This window comes from Tasmannia lanceolata, unplaced genomic scaffold, assembly GCF_043159265.1.
Source record: "Tasmannia lanceolata isolate RefF3 unplaced genomic scaffold, GAP_Taslan_0.1 ptg000015l, whole genome shotgun sequence".
NCBI lineage: Eukaryota > Viridiplantae > Streptophyta > Magnoliopsida > Canellales > Winteraceae > Tasmannia > Tasmannia lanceolata.
This window is the reverse complement of record NW_027518692.1, coordinates 3,472,098-3,489,794: the sequence shown is the minus strand read 5'-3', so window position 1 is coordinate 3,489,794 and position 17,697 is coordinate 3,472,098. Positions and strand designations below refer to the sequence as shown.

At 37.0% G+C, this 17,697-nt stretch overlaps 1 protein-coding gene across 1 annotated transcript; it reads left to right on the top strand.

Moving 5' to 3' along the window:
• The first annotated feature begins 333 nt into the window (after nt 1–333).
• LOC143847077 (uncharacterized) lies at nt 334–8,829 on the top strand. The gene is made up of 2 exons (XM_077355752.1): nt 334–4,561; nt 4,595–8,829. Exons 1-2 carry the CDS (start codon nt 334–336, stop codon nt 5,731–5,733), a joined length of 5,367 nt encoding a protein of 1,788 aa, XP_077211867.1. The 3' UTR covers nt 5,734–8,829.
• Nucleotides 8,830–17,697: the final 8,868 nt, after the last annotated feature.

The following is a 17,697-nucleotide window of genomic DNA, read 5'->3' as shown; positions in this document are numbered from 1 at the left end:
TAAGAGGTTTAATAGCTCTTTCCTGTGATCGACCCGTAGCTACGATTGACCCGTACGCTTGCGGTTTAATTTTGTGCAAAAACAAGTTTTTGGCGCCGCTGCCGGGGAAGAGTTTTTATTAAATTCTTAACTATTCGAAGTGTTTTAGTTTTAGTAATTATTTGTTTTAGTTTATATTAGATTTAATTATTGCATATTTTTAGTTGCTTCTTTATTTGCCTTCGTGATTTTGATTTTTGCATGAGTACTGGTTGGGTACGAAATTCTGTGAACCGATTAGAAAGAACAATTAGATCAGAAACAGAAATAAAAATTCAACCTATACCTATAGACATGGCAGATGAGGAAACACCTAGAACCCTTAGGGATAGATTCTATCCAGCTAGGACAGCACAACCTTCATGCATACGTTTGCCTGTTGTGCAGGGAAATAATTTTGAACTCAAATCCCAATTCATCACCATGTTACCTCATTTTCATGGGCTACCTTCTGAGGATGCCTATCTATTTCTTAGGGAGTTTGAGGAAGTGTGTGTCCTCATTAAAATGCAGCAACTCTCAGATGATGCGGTAAAGCTTAGATTTATCACTTTTTCACTCAAGGATGGAGCTAAGAAATGGCTCTATGGTCTTCCCACCAATTCTATCACTACTTGGGAAGAATTCACTGTTGCCTTTCTTAAAAAGTTCTTTCCTATGCATAAAACGAATAAACTAAGGAATGACATTCTTCAGTTTAGGCAAAAACCCCATGAGTCTTTTTCCAAGTTCATGGAGAGGTTTAAGGATCTTCTCCAAGAGTGCCCTCATCACGGACTTGACACTTGGCATTTATGCCAAATTATTTATGAGGGTATTGACTATCAAACCAAGCAGTTGTTAGAATCTATGTGCCCAACAGGATTTACATCATATACGGATGAAAACGATGCTTGGAACTTTTTAATTGAATTGGCTGAAAAGACTCGTGAGTGGGAATCAACCCAAGAGAGTGAAAGAGCCATTGGTAAGGGTTTCATTGAGGGTACTGTAGCTAAAGAGGCTCACCTAGATATTCTTATCAAAAGGCTAGAAGCCATAGTGGTTAAAGGACCTTCACAGGTCAATCATGTTAGTCAAACAGTCCCTATGTGTAGTTGGTGTCAGGATCCAAGTCATGTTATGGAAGAGTGCCCCAACCTTTCTCAGCCCAGCAATGGTACTGAGAACGTAAGTGCTATGTTTCAAAATAATCCATTTAGTAACACTTACAACCCGGGTTGGAGGAATCATCCTAATTTCTCGTGGAGTCAACCCAATTACCAAGCCGCACAACCTAGTTTCCAAAATCATGGCCAGTATGGCCCACCAAGGCCAAATCTGCCACCAAATCTTATTAGGCCACCTACCAACCCCCCACCCAACCCAAATCACTTCCAAAATCAGATCCAAAATCACTTTTCAAATCAGATCCAAACCCCCCCAGGTTTCCCAAAACAAGCTGATTCGGCTAGGATCAATTCCTTAGAAAAGAGCGTAGAACTTCTCATGAGTACATTCATGACTAGTCAGCACAACATGGAGAAGCAAATCTCGCAACTTGCTAATGCCTTACATGAGAGGGAGAGAGGAAAAATGCCTTCTCAACCCGTTCCTAACCCTAGGAATGTCAATCCAAACCAACAAGGTCAACCGAGTCAGTTGAATGTAATTCAACAGAACCCACAGGAAGAGCCCTCCAACCAGTGTAATGCCGTCTATGCTTTACGGAGTGGCCGAGAGTATCAGAAGGAGAAGGTCAGATCGGAAAGGGAGGGAAAGGTTATGGTCAGATCCGAACCATCTAAGGACTCCAAAGATTCATCTGTAGAAGTTAGAGATCAGCCCCCTGTTACAGAATCACTTGAGGAGCCTGACAGTGTCGCAGAGGAGCAGCCAGCTCCACAACCAGAGAGACAGTTTATACCTAAAGCTCCTTATCCTAAGAGGCTTCAAAATAATAAAAAGGTTGCTGCCATGGACAAGATTTTAGATGTTTTTAAGCAAGTGCAAGTGAATATCCCATTATTAGATGCTATTTCCCAAGTCCCTGCTTATGCCAAGGTGCTTAAGGACTTGTGCACTCAAAAGCGCACAACGAACGTACCTAAGAAAGCTTTCTTGGCCGCCAATGTTAGTTCCATCTTATCTCAGCAAATGGTGGCCAAGTATAAGGACCCGGGATGTCCCACAATAGCTTGCACCATTGGCAACACAAAAATTGACCATGCCCTACTTGATTTGGGAGCAAGTGTAAATCTTTTGCCATTCACTGTCTACCAGCAATTAGGACTAGGAGAACTCAAACCAACCACTGTCACTCTTCAGTTGGCAGATAGATCAGTCAAAACTCCTAAAGGGATGGTGGAGGATGTCTTAGTTAAGGTGGGTGAATTTCTGTTTCCTGTGGACTTCATAATTTTAGATACCCAACCTGTTGCACATGTTAAAGATCAAATCCCAATCATTTTAGGTAGGCCATTCCTTGCTACTAGTAATGCATTAATAAATTGTAGAAATGGCCTCATGAAACTCTCATTTGGTAACACATCAGTAGATTTCAATATTTTTAGATTAGGAAAGCATCCTAGTTTGCATGAAGAAGTTAATCTATTGCATTCATTCCCAGATGAGATAGAAACTGAGTTTGATATTGATTTTGCTGCAGATTTTCAAGAATGCTTAAAGCAGTTGGGAGATCCGGGAGGCGACTTCTTCTCTGAGGCTTTCAGCCTACAACACATAATGGAGCCCATGGGACCCCTTTCTAAATCCCTTCCCAAGCCATCCATAGAAGAGCCCCCACAGCTAGATTTGAAGCCTTTGCCTTCAAATCTCAGGTATGCTTTCTTAGGCAATAATGAAACTCTTCCTGTTATTATTTCTTCTGATTTAACTTCTAGTCAAGAGGATGAGTTACTTAATTTGTTAAAGGAAAATAAGGACGCCATAGCTTGGACCGTGGCTGACATCAAAGGAATTAGCCCTTCAATTTGCCAACATCATATACATTTGATTGAGGGTTCCAAACCTTCAAGGGAATCCCAAAGAAGGGCTAATCCTGTGATGAAGGAAGCCATTCAAAAAGAAATTTTAAAGTGTCTTGATAATGGGATTATTTATCCCATTTCAGATAGTCAGTGGGTCAGTCCAGTCCAAGTGGTGCCTAAGAAGTCGGGAGTTACTGTTATACAATCCGCCACCAATGAACTTATACCTGCTCGTATTCAAACGGGGTGGCGGGTTTGTATTGACTACCGAAAGCTTAATGCCGTTACTTGGAAAGACCATTTCCCTTTGCCTTTTATTGATCAGATGTTAGAGAGACTAGCAGGACATGATTACTATTGTTTCTTAGATGGATATTCTGGTTATAATCAAATCCCTATAGCCCCTGAGGACCAAGAAAAGACTACTTTTACATGCCCTTTTGGAACTTTTGCTTACAGACGCATGCCCTTTGGGTTATGCAATGCACCTGCCACGTTCCAAAGGTGTATGATGAGTATCTTCTCGGACATGGTGGAGATATTTCTCGAAGTCTTCATAGATGATTTTTCCATTCATGGCTCCACCTATGATGAGTGCCTTCACCATTTAAAGCTGGTATTGGAAAGAAGTAGAGAAAAGAACTTAGTTCTTAATTGGGAAAAGTGTCACTTTATGGTGAAGGAGGGCATAGTCTTAGGCCATGTAGTTTCAAAAGAGGGTTTAAAGGTAGATAAAGCCAAGGTGGACCTTATTTCCCATCTACCATCACCCAAAAATGTGAAGGACATCCGATCATTTTTGGGCCATGCTGGCTTTTATAGGAGATTCATAAAAGACTTCAGTAAAATAGCTAGGCCTCTGACTAACTTGCTTGCAAAGGATGAAAATTTTGATTTTTCCAATGAGTGCGTAGAGTCTTTTGAGCATTTAAAGAAGGAGCTAACCACGGCTCCTATCATTCAAGCACCAATATGGACTGAGCCCTTTGAAGTCATGTGTGATGCTTCTGACTTTGCCATTGGGGCTGTTTTGGGTCAAAGAATTAATAACTTATCCCATGTTATTCATTATGCTAGTAGGACCCTCAATGATGCGCAACTCAACTATACTACCACTGAAAAAGAATTCCTAGCAGTTGTGTTTGCTCTTGAGAAGTTTCGGTCCTACTTGATTGGCTCACATGTGATTGTTTATACAGATCATTCCGCCATCAAATATCTTGTGGCTAAGAAAGATGCCAAAGCTCGCCTCATTAGGTGGGTTTTGCTTCTTCAAGAATTTGACTTAGAGATTAGGAACAAGAAAGGTACAGAAAATTTGGTTGCAGACCACTTGTCCCGTCTCTCCAATGCAAAGGATGACGAATGTCCCATTAATGAGAGTTTTCCAGATGAGCAATTATTGGCCATTTCTAGTGAGCCTTGGTATGCAGATATAGTAAATTACTTGGTCACGGGTGCGACCCCAGATCATTGGTCCACCCAAGACAAGTATAGGTTTCACTCACAGGTCAAATATTTTTTCTGGGAAGACCCTTATCTATTCAAGACATGTTCGGATCAGATTGTCTGACGTTGTGTTCCAGATCATGAGCACCATTCTATTTTATCTTTTTGCCATGATCAGGCTTGTGGAGGACATTTTGGGCCAACGAAAACCGCAGCCAAAGTTCTTCAGTGTGGTTTCTATTGGCCGACCTTGTTTAGGGATTCATTTGAGTATTGCAAGGCTTGCAACGCCTGTCAGACTTTAGGTCGTGTCACCAAGAGGAATATGATGCCCCTCAACCCCATTTTAGTAGTTGAGATTTTTGATGTGTGGGGTATAGACTTCATGGGTCCTTTTCCCAACTCTTTTGGGAATTTGTTCATCTTATTGGCCGTAGATTACGTTTCAAAATGGATTGAGGCCATAGCTTGTAAAGCCAATGACCACAAGGTTGTGGTCAAATTTCTCAAAGAAAACATTTTTTCCCGCTTTGGTACACCACGTGCTATCATCAGTGATAGGGGTAAACATTTTTGCAATAGACCTTTCGAGGCCCTTATGAAGAAATATGGGATCACCCATAAATTAGCTACCCCTTATCACCCCCAGACTAGTGGCCAAGTGGAAGTGTCCAATAGGCAAATTAAGCAAATTTTAGAGAAGACTGTCAACCCCAATCGCAAGGATTGGTCCCTTAGGCTAGTGGATGCCTTATGGGCTCATAGAACCGCATTTAAGACTGACCTTGGCCAGTCTCCTTATCGCCTTGTGTATGGGAAGGCATGTCATCTTCCTGTTGAATTAGAACACAAAGCCTTTTGGGCAATTAAACATTTGAATTTTGATTTGTCTAAAGCAGGAACTCTTAGAAAACTTCAACTTGTGGAATTAGAGGAATTACGTAATGATGCCTATGAGAATGCAAGAATTTACAAGGCGAAGACAAAGGCTTTTCATGATAAGCATATTTTGAGAAAATCTTTCAAGGAAGGTGAAAAAGTGCTTATCTACAATTCCAGATTGCATATCTTTCCAGGTAAGTTAAGGTCTCGATGGGATGGACCATACATTGTGCATAAAGTTTTCTCCCATGGTGCGGTCGATGTTCTAAATCCAAGAAATGGTGAGATTTTTAAAGTTAATGGACAAAGATTAAAGCCATTTATTGAGTTGTCAAAGCCGGATATGGAAGAGGTCATGGATCTCCATGAACCTTCCTATTTGAATCATGCCTAAACAAATACGGTACGCACCCTCCTTTCTATTTTTAGTCTTCATATTTTTCTTTCTATTTTTAATGCCTTGAGGACAATGCATAAATCAAGTATGGGGGGGTAGCTTTTGGAAACTTTCTTTTCTAATCTTTTCTATAGTTAAAGTTAGAAATTTTCTTTTCCTTTTGCTTTTGGCAATTTTTCGCAAATTAGAAAGAACTTGGTATTCTTAGAAAGAAAGTTGTTTTCCTATTTTAAGAAAGAAAGTTAGTGGATATTTTAATTTTGGAATTTGAAAAATTAGAAATAATACTTTCCTTTCTTAGTTTTGTTTTCTTTTGGAATCTTTCTTTTAAAAGGATTTGAATAAGAAATAGAAATAGAAACTTGCTTTTTATATGGTATGGATAAAAAGGAAAGAAAGGTTGAAAGAAAAGAAAGAATGAATGATTTTTTTTGAAAGTTTGCTTATTGATTATAGTTTTGATTTGTAGCCTCTTTGACTTGAGCTATTAAGTCTGAAGGGTTTTTATGCCCAGTTCCTTAAAGCCAACTGGCTTGAGAGCAACTGACTGAAAACTCCATACAAGGGTCAATTAGAAAGCCTAATAAATCAAAGCATTGCACATAATCAAAGGTAAAGTTTGAACTCATATGCATCAATGTCTATGACACATGCAAATCAAAGATTAGTCGGACACTGCTTAGTAGCCTGGGTGTCTGGTGCATGCCCTGCATGTCATTCACGCCAAAAGCAGTAGAGGATTACAAAAGTGAGTTCTAATCTTAGAAAGTACGGAAAAAGTGGAAAGTATGGTGGACCATATAAATTTGCAAATTTTTCTATTAAGTTTCAAAATCAAATTTCTTTTATGGTACGATTACATTAGAGGCAAGTTTAAGGGGGAAAAGTATGACAAATTCAAAAGAGGATTCCTTGATTAAAATATTTTTCTAATTTTTTTTTCAACTTGGGATAGGATGCAAAGTTTAAGTATGGGGGTATTCTTGTTCTTCTATTTTGAGCATTGTATCAAAGAAACAGGATTAGAAATTTTTAACTTTATTCTATAGTGAGATTTCGAAAGAAAAGTTTGTTTTTAGAATTTTGTGTGTATATTCACTGCAAACACTCACGAGACAAAACTCGTCCACTAGGGTAACCTAGGGGTTTAAAGGCTTGTTGCACGTGCTAAGTGCAATCGTGATTCCTACGAAAGTGAATTAGGATTTTATTTTGTTCCTATTTTTCTTTATTTTCTTCTTGTTTGCTTGAGGACAAGCAAAGCTCAAGTATGGGGGAATCTGATGAGCACATTTATGTGTGAATTGTAGGTAGAAAATAATTATCTTTTTACTTTTAGAGCAGTGCTATTTGATGTGTTTTCCTTGTTTTTGATATTTCAGGGTTATTTCAGATTTTTCAAGGAAAATTGAGCTAAAACAATGAAATTCCAAGGAAATAGCATCAATGGCCAAGAGCATTCTTTTGAGAAATTATATCCCACTAAATGAAGAGCTAGGATCAGCCCATGAAGTAATTATTTGGAAACAACCTATGTATTGCAAGCACATGCAATGTTTCTATGTATTGCAAGCACATGCAATGTTTCCATGTATTGCAAGCACATGCAATGTTTCCATGTATTGCAAGCACATGCAATCCTTGTGGGTCGCACATTTCCAAAACAAATAACATCACCCATGAAGAAATTATTTGGAAACAACCCATGTTCCAACACATGCAATGAAAGAGAGATATGTAGAAAGATTCCATCAAGCCACCTTCCCTTTAAAAAAGAAAAAGAAAAAAAGAGTTGCTACAAGCACGGTGAAGAGGAATGTTAAAATAGAAAGAATGGAGTTATGCTATTGGAGGAGAGAAGATGGTAACTCAATTATCCAAAGCACATGCAAGGAATATTTTTGGACATTTACTAAATTGGAAAAACCTTACCTCACTCTCATATATACTTATTCTTTCTCATTCCCTTCTCACAACCACACAATTCTCTCTCTCTCTCTCTTTCTCTCTATGCTTTTGCTTGTTCTTAATTTCTACTTTTTTTTCTTTGTTCTTTCTTGCTCTCTTTTCAAGCTATTTTTCTTCTCTTTTTCTCATTCGATCCAACCGTCGAGGACATCATCCAAGGCAATCCAAGGCGAGAACGAGGATCCAACTGTTGAAGGAGGAGAAAAAGAATAAGTCTTTCTTGTTTTGTTATTTACTTTTATTTGGAATTTGATATATTAGTGACCTATTTTAAATTGAATAAGAGAGTATTTTTTTGTTTATTTGTTTAATGGCAATTTCTCTCTTTATTTTCTATGTTTCTTTCCCCTTCTCAATGAGTAACTAAATTGTTAATCTTAGGGTTAGATGAAGCCTAAAGGGTACATTAAATTTGTTAGATTGTGTGATCTAACGGTCTAGATTCAATTTTGTGAATATAACTTTAATATACAAGGGGTTGTAAATTCGAATTATAGATCATATATGCCATTGATTATCTCTTGTATATGTGATCGTTGATGAGAATTTATAGAGTCTTGTATAGATATTGAAAATTGTTTGTGTACTTGATCAATTACTAATGGGAAATCTCATCCATTGATTGGATTTTTCATTGATCGGATTGATCATCTATACAAGTCAATCTAATTCAAGATTGTGATCAAAGCGAATCTATATATACAAACTAATAAATTTTATCTAACCTATGGTGGATTCTAACCCTAAGACTTTTTATTTTTTTTAGGCAACATTCTAATAGTTTTGCAACTTTGCACCCCAATAGTTCTTTAAGTTTTTCATTAAATTAAATAATTATTGTGTTAGATTAATGACTAAATTAGTGGTTAAAATTCTCAATCAAATCAGTTCTTTAATTTATTTTATTAAAAATAATTTGTAGTTAAATTGCTTGAATAGGGTTCCCTTAGATTAAAGAAGTTGTTTCTATTAATTTGAAAATTGTTAGACTAGTAAATTGGCTTTAATTTAATCATCTAGATTAGATAATCAGTAGATAATTAGTAGTAATATTTGGATAATTGTTCACTTTGCCTAAGTTAAGAGGTTTAATAGCTCTTTCCTGTGATCGACCCGTAGCTACGATTGACCCGTACGCTTGCGGTTTAATTTTGTGCAAAAACACTTACCAAGGAGGAAGGCCATGCAACAGATGATCCAATGGCATCCATGATAGTCCTAACCTCTCCGTATGCCCTCAACAAATCATGATCCATCTGCAACGCAACATGGACTAAGACCTCGAAGGATCCCACTCCCAATCGTATCCCATCAACTAATGTCATCGGATCCTGGGACTGAAGAAGACCCCACGCCACTTCAACATCAGGGTTTTTAAAGCTCATCAAGACAACCCTACAAATAGAAATTCTTAATTAACACCATCAAAATACAAAGTCAAATAGTTGCAGTACTTACATGGAAAAGTAAACAACTTTTTACCTCGGGGTAGAATGGAACTACATGACTCACAGAGGATGACGGGGCCTGTGGTTGTGATGGATTTGCTCCAGCTTGAGCCTAACATATATTAACATGTCATGAAATTTCATAATCATAACTTAATCAAATCGTAAAGAAGTAAGATATTAATTGCTGGCTGGCATTGTAATTAGACAAGAAGTCATTGAACCGTTGACTAAGGTCTTTCACCACCATTGTAAGAGAGGCATTCGCTTGTACGGCCTCTCTTCGGGATCCCAACCGAGTGGTTGATGTGTCGGAAAAGTCACTCGGGATTGCGCCTAACCCATAAGTCTGTACTCACCCACACCTCTCTGCCCCCACTACCTGGGCGAAGTTGTCACCTCTGATACCCGTAATACTCGTGGAAGACTCGGGATGCTGACTCTGATGCTCCTCAAGCTGGTGCTGAAAAAGAAGCAAGGAAAAATAAAGAAAAAAATGTGTAAAGCCCATTGTAGACACCCCCATTTTGCTACGCTTTAAAAAGCAAAAGATTCGGTAGTATCATCGAGTCTTGAATCCGTATTTAGCATTAGATTAGGCATCCATGCATTTTAGGGTAGATTTCATTTCATTATGGGAGTTTTGAAGTTGATTTGCGATCCTAAAGGTCTCTAGGGGTTCCTTTGGCCTCTGGAAGATGAAAGTTCAAGTTTCCAAGCAAATGAAAAAACCTACTATTTTTAGAATTTTCAGGGTTTCCAACATTTTTGCCTATTTTGCACCGCAGGGGTATTTTGGTCATTCCCGATGTGTCTTGTTTGACCCCCGAGTTATATTTGAGAAATCTTGAATGATTTTACAAATTTTGAAAAAAACTGCTATTTTTAGAAACTCATGGGGCTTCCACATTTTCATCATCTTATGGATATTTCAATCATTTCTCATATGTCCAAAACCATCCGGAGGGTACGGCTGATGGATTAGGAGTAATTTCGTAAGATTTGGGAAACCTGCTAAATTTAGATCTCTCAAGATTTTCTCTTAGTCTTGCACTTCGGGGGTATTTTAGATATTTCCAATATATCATATTTGGTCCCTAAGTTGTCTGAGAGATTATGAATGATTTCCTGAATTTTGGAAAACCTGCTAAATTTAGAATTCTCAGGGGTTTCGCTTAATTTGGAAATTCTAAGTGTTGAGGGCATTTTGGGTATTTTAGGGGATACCAAATGATCCTGTTTAATATTACTCACCGAAAGGACCCAATTTTAAAAGTTTCTATTTTTGAAGTTTGACCACAAAGACTTTCCATTTTTAATTTTTCCCTTTAGGGGTGAACCAATCTGAGGGTATTTTGGTCGCATTTGGATGTCTAACAGTCAAATAGAGGCATTTTGGTCCGAAAAGTTGTTTTCCAAAAAAGATGGTCCGATCATGTGTGAGGGATGCACCATAAATGTCAAATGGGTTGGGTCCATCTATAGAATGTTGAATTTAGAAAGATTTTATTGAATTTTTACGAAAAAACCCGAAACCAGTGTGAAAAGGCTTATTGGGCTAAAGCCTGCAAAGATGGAACTCATGTGGGTTCACCCATATGGGTCGACCATCATGGTGGGCGCCCCACATGGCTGACCCACATGAGTTGAGCACCCAACATTGATGATGTCACAATGGTGACATCATATTTGTTAAAAGAAAAATAAAAAGAATAAAAAAAGAAAAGAAGGAAAGAAGAAAAAGATGAATGATTGCTTAAAAAAAAGTTTTCTTTTAAAGAAGCAATGTGAAATGATAATAGCATGTCTTGATTGACAAGAAATTAAGATTGGAATCAAATCCAATTTGGAAACAAGAAAGAAAGAAAGCAAGAGGGGAAAATTAGAAACAAGCCAAAAAGGGAGCTCTCACATTGGAAATTACTATTTCTCTCTTAACCCTACCTTTTTTTGTATAAGAATAAAAGCAAACAATCCTAGAAAAGGGGGAAAAAATCCAAATTCGTCCATTTTCTCTCTCCACCCAAGAAATTTTTTTTTTCTCTTGAAATGTGTTCATATCTCTCAAGTGTTATTCACAAAAGGAATTCTTGAATTCCTTTTTCTTCTTCAACAAATCACAGATCAAGGATCTTTGGGGTGTTCTTTGGGTCTTCTTCATCATATAAAAGGGTGCGACAAAGCGTATACCTCGGATCTACGCACCCTAGAGACAAGGAGAGCGATCAACGGTAGGATCTTTATCTTTATAATATCAAAAGTAGAAAAGCATGCTAAGGTTTTACTTTTGGTAGATCAAATCAATGGATTTTTCCTTAAAATTTCAGTATGTTATAATATAGACTATAAGTTTTCAAAATTCAAAATTTCACCAAATAATTAAACTTCCTCCATTTAATAATGATTTTCTTTTGTTTTTTATTCAATATGGATTTCAATCGGATTATCAAAGCAAGTGTTAGAGAACGTGGGTTTCTTTAAAAAATGATATTTTTTGGGATTTCTATAAAATAAAATACTACTGGAAACTTAATTTCCAACCGTGGTTCGGCTTTTTTATTTTTCATTCTATTTTTCAAAGAATAACCCCGAAAAGGGTTATTTCTTGATGAATGGAGCCAAAAGTATATCAAATAATGTTCAAATTTAGTGAAAGTTTGTTTCTAGTAGTTTTACAAGGTTTTTAGATGACCTAAAAATTTTCATATTTTTTGGAGTTTGTTTAATCAGATTATTAATTATTTTAAATGTTGGCTATTTTTAATAAATACCAAATCGTTTTAAAAATTGATGAAACTTTCCAGAATTAAAGCCTAATAATAAATGGAAGTTTCCATTGAAATATATTTCAAAAAAAATATGGTTTTTACTGTTTTCCAATCGCTTCCCCGTTTTACGTGCCATAATTCTTTTTCTTATTAAATTAATATATTTTCAAAATTTTTCTTTACAAACCAGTAAATTTGGTTACTGAAATGTTAGAGAAATATTTTTAACTAATTTTGCAAAGATTTGATAAGATTTTACAATTTATTTTAATAAACGGGTTTTAAGGCCTAGGAAACAAATTGATCTCTTATATTTAAAAACCAATTTTATGGAGGAGATTTAAGTTTTAAGTTTTGGAATTTTGATAATAAATTTTATAATCTATTATATATCTACTGGAATTTTTCATTTGATTTTAGGATAGCATTAGGTTTGTTTTTTAAGTAATTCTTTGGTTTCATCTAATTTTTGTGTGAGTTTAAATGGGCATCAAATCATCATAAAAATTCATGAAAGTCATACAGTAGTCTAGTCTCATGATTATATTTATACTGTAAGAGTTTAAGTTGATATGAAATTGATATGCTATAGGTTACTGTGTTAAGCTATAATCTGATTTGAATTTTGAAAAATCGGACATTGATATCTAATCTTCATGATAATTCATGGAAATTTTTCAGTAAGCTTTAGTCATCTATATCTTTATTCTGCAAACGTTTGGTGTAATTTAAAAGTGATATGATATAGGTTACTGTCTTAATCCATAATCTGATTTGGATTTTGAAAAATCAGAAATTAATAGGAACTTACTATAAAAATCTATAAAAGTTTTCCAGTAAGCTATATTTATTCCTATCTTGTTACTGTAGAAATTTCAATTTATTTCAAATTTTTTTACAATGAGTTCATTTGTAAAATGATTCATGTGATCTGAAATTGATAAAATCTATTAAAAATTGAAATTAACCAAAATCATTATGAAAACTTCCATGGAACCTTAAATTTTTGTCACGTATTCATTGCTTAAGCCACTGAAATAGAAATCTTAGGAGTCTTAGATTTCCCTTGTAAAATGGCCATGCTAGGATAATTTAGATGCCGTGATTGCATCCATAATCGTATCCCAATTGCAATTGATCCTTGAAAATTTGAGTATTTAAATTATAGCATGTTATTGGCTCCGAGGTCTACTATCCATGGAAATCCTGAGAAATATGCCAGGCAATAAGGTGCTATAACTTAAGTATTAAATTGCGCAAGGGAAGAGCGCACGATTCCCTTCCATGGATGCGATTCAAGGCTGAAGCTTGTGAACCATAGAGCCTTTGGTATTCCTTAGATGTTTAGGAACCGAAAATCCTTGAAATCTGAAAATCATTAACTTCAACAACTTGAATCAATTTACCTCATGTCTTTCGGAACCGTTTGATTGCGGTTTCCATCGTAAGAACCAATAGAGCCCTATTTAGGAACACTTACGTCATGTCGTGTCCTAGGTTTTAGGGAGTCCTAGAGTTAGGAGTCCAGCCTCATCACGGGTGTTTGCTATGGATAGCAACCGTGCCATAGATCTAGTTACACTAGTCACCCAATTTTCCCCTAGGACAAACCTAGTTACCTAGGATGTAGGTTAACCTTCATTAGTCTAAGGGACGTCTTGCACTTAGATAGGACCATATAGCATCTTATCTGAAGTCCTAGGATAATAAAATCTTCAACTTGAATTAAATAATTTCTCTTAAACTCTTAAAATAGTCAATCCAGTCTAGGTCGGTGTCCTAGATGAGTTAGGCATAAGTAGCTTAGTTCAGGTGCACCGAACTACGTCGACTCTGATCCCAGTGAGGCTTGGGTACGTAGGCAGCTTGGATGCTTGATGGCATACCAATCACGAATCGGCCCCACACACAAATGGTGGGGTTTTGTATATTAGTTTTCTTATAAATTCTTAATTAAAATATGTAGGATTTCCCTCAAATTAGCATTTTAGGAGAACTATCACTTAGATTGAATTCAAACAAATTAAGAAATCAAGATACCCATTTAGGAATTACACTGAAATTAGATCTTAGGATGCATGTCATGTAGTTCGCACAATAATATAGAGTTAAATGAGCCATTTAAAAGAAATTCAAAAGAGTTAACTTTTGGAATTGAAGACCGATTATCGGGCAGGAATGGTGCATGTGGTGGTAACTCCCCATACCTTCCATTCTCGTAACCAGGTAACGAGTCTAGATTTCTGGTCAATTATGGGTCCTAGATCCCACATCTAGGTGGTGACTCTGTCACTCTCTTTTGCATGGAATTCGGATTGCCATAGTGATCCCAAGTTCACTGAAAAGATGAATTAAATCATACCTTGCTAGGCTCGGTGGCTTACCCCTGCCCTTATGAGTACTGGGTTGCACGTTTGTTTGCACGCTATGGCTTGGTTGCTGCCTGCTTGGTTGGGTAATTAAAATCAATAATAAAAAGCACACGCCATTCGCGTGGGTATGAGAGACCAAGAGAGCGTGTAGCGCCTCGCGCGCTCGCGACCCTCTCGCGGGATCGGGTCCCACACCCATTTTCACATAACATATGAAATTTAAAGGATAAACACTTATGCATACAATTAGAGCTCCAGCTGCATCGTCTACAGCCACCCCATGTTTATTTCTATGGGTAATCTTGAAGAAATCAGCGCAGTTGAGCGCCATCCTCTGATTTTGAACTTTCTGTGTCAACAATATTAAGCCAATTACTATTAGTATATATACATCATGAATGAAAACCGAATGTCGCGAAAGTACCTTCTCCTTCCGTAATCGAGCAAAAATCTTTGTTCCGGCCGTGTGCAAGATCTTTTGCTTCGCACGATTTTTCTTATTTGTCTCACATCGTGCCTAGAACGTGCAATCAATATTGTGAGAAACAAAGCTATGTCCATAATAAAACATAAAAAACTAATTTATATTGAATCTTACAATTCCTTCTTCCGAGCCCCAATAGTCGCATAGGTTCTTATATTGTGACTCTAGTGCTCTATCGTGTGTGCATGGGAGTTCTTTGTCATAATATCGACGCTTCAAATAACTTTTCCAATCTCTCCATTTTTTGTCGAGGGATATAAACACCCAGAACTTATTAGTGTCATCAAGATCATACCTTTCCTGCATTACTTGTAAAAAAAAGTAAGTGATTAATATGGCAAAGTGTTAAAAAAGTGCAAAAAAGAACAATATATATATATATATATATATATATATATATATATATATATACAAATCATACACTTATACCTGGATAAGTGTCCAAACGTCCTCTTTAGGTCTCATCCATCTGTCTCCAATCAGGCACATCTATCGGCAATTTTTCAGCTTTTCTTTCTATGGTTCCCATGAAAGAGGTAAGACTTTTCACATTATCATCTTCAGGCCGTCCTAGGTCATTACACTCCACCCTCCTCCTTTGACCCTCTCGGTTTGCCCAAATCTCTTTCATGTAAGTCGGGCCTCTCTTCCTCTTCGATGAGGATGGCACATCTGGTCCTGGAACTAGGGCTCCTGAGATTCGGCCTGGGCCCCTGAAACATCATGTACTGGAGGGCCCTGGGACTGGCCCTGTGAATGAAGATGATGTGTCTGGCACTGGATAGATTGGGTTTGTGTCTGTGATGAGGCTCTAGCCTTTCTTACTATATTTTTCTTAAGTCGAAGTTAACTTGAAAAGGATTGACAATTGAAAACATCAATTTAATCATATTGGCATGCATCAATAAAAAGTGTAGAAAATTACATTGATCATACTCCACATGACAAACGAGTGATGACATTCAAAAAATAAACTAATATGCATGCATCAATAAATAGACCTCAAACTTACATGTATCATACTACACATGACAAACTAGTAATCTGCAATTCAAAAAAATTAGAGATGAAATTTAAATTTCACTTACACCAAATGCAATTCACATTTATTATTAATCACTATAGTCTGTATCGACATCAACTAAGTCATTGACATCTTCATCCTCGTCATCTGACTCTGTATCACTTTCTTGATCTTCGTGATTTGCTTGGGTCAACGTTTCCAACGGTTCATCAATCTCAGTCCCATCTATATCTGTACGTTCCCAGCTATCAATGTCTTCCAAATTTTGGAATCGTGCCAACTCGGCCTGAACAAATTCCTCCTCATTGTCCCCATTCACATCATACAGGTCCCTAGGTTTCATCTTGACAACCACATGCCAGTCTTTCTTTCTAGGGTGATCTTGTACGTAGAATACCTGCTCAGCTTGGGATGCGAAGATGAAAGGCTTATCTCTATAAATATGGCGTTGTAGACACTCCCATTTTGCTACACTTTAAAAAGCAAAAGATTTGGTAGTTTGTCAAGTCTCGAGTCCGCATTCCACCTCCGATTAAGCATCAATCAAGTTTCCAATCAAGTTTCCAATCAAGTGGGAAAACTGCTATTTTTGGGATTTTTTGGGTTTTCCTTCATTTTGCCCATTTTTGCACTACAGGGGTATTTTGGTCATTTTCGATGTGTCCCGCCCTGAGTTGTGTCTTAGAAATCTTGAGCGATTCGATAAATTTCGGAAAAGCTGCTAAAAATAGAATTTATTAGGGGTTTGACTTGAATTGAAAATTTTGCGAAACGAGGGCGTTTTGGGCATTTCCAGGGGATCCCATCTGACCCTATTCAATTTTCCTTCTCCAATGGAGCCAACTTAAATTTTTTTTCTAATATCGAAGTTTGACCGCGAAGACTTTCCATTTTTAACAATTCCTCCTTAAAGGCGATCCAATTTGACGGTATTTTGGTCACTTATCGGGTGCGAATTGGTCAAAAAGGTCATTTTGGTCTGAAAAATCATTTTTTCCTAAAGGGTATAGTTCAACCACATGCTAGGGGTGCACCATAGAGGCTACATGGGTTGGGTACATTTATAAAAGTGTGAATTTAAAAGCATTTTTTTTGAATTTTTATCGAAAAAAAAAAACCGTGTGAAAAGGCCCATTGGGCTAAAGCCCATGAAGTGGGGGGGCCCATGTGGGTCGACCACCATGGTGGGCGCCCCACATGGCTGGCACTACATGGGTTGGGCGCCCATCCCTTTAGATAAGATGGTGACATCATATTTGAAATAAAAACAAAAAAAATAATAAAAAGAATAAAAAGAAAAGAAGGAAAGAAGGAAAAGAGGAATGGTTGCTTAAAAATGATTTTCTAAAAAAGCAATGTAGAATGGGAATAGCATGTCTTGTTTGACAAGAAATTAAGATTGGAATCAAATCCAATTTGGAAACAAAAAAGAAAGAAAGCAAGAGGGGAAAATTGGAAACAAGCCAAAGATGGGAGCTCTCACGTTGGAAGCTATTATTTCTCTCTTAACCCTAGTTTTTTTTTGTATAAAGATCATCCAAAAACGTCTAAGGGAGACTCCCAACTCAATAAATTCGTCCACCCCTCTCTCCTCTCTTTCCAAGAAAAGAAAAACCCTCTCTCTCTCTCTAAGTTTTGGTTCATCTTTCTCAAGTGCTCTACACAAAGGGTTCTTGAATTCATTCTTCTTCTTTTTCAACATATCATACATCAAGGATTATTGGGTCATTCTTTGGGTCTTCTTGAGTGTATAAAAGGGTTGGACAAAGCGTATATCTCGGATTATAAACCCTAGAGACAAGGATTGAGATCAACGGTAAGGATTTCTCATCTTTGCGAAGTAGAAAAAGCATGCTAGGGTTTTACTTTTCATAGATCAAATTAATGAATTTTTTTG

Coding starts and splice junctions, on each gene's coding strand:
- LOC143847077 (XM_077355752.1), top strand. CDS start 334: ATGGCAGATGAGGAAACACCTAGAACCCTTAGGGATAGATTCTATCCA. Junction 4,562..4,594: donor CCCTTATCTATTCAAGACAT/GTTCGGATCAGA, acceptor GTTGTGTTCCAG/ATCATGAGCACCATTCTATT.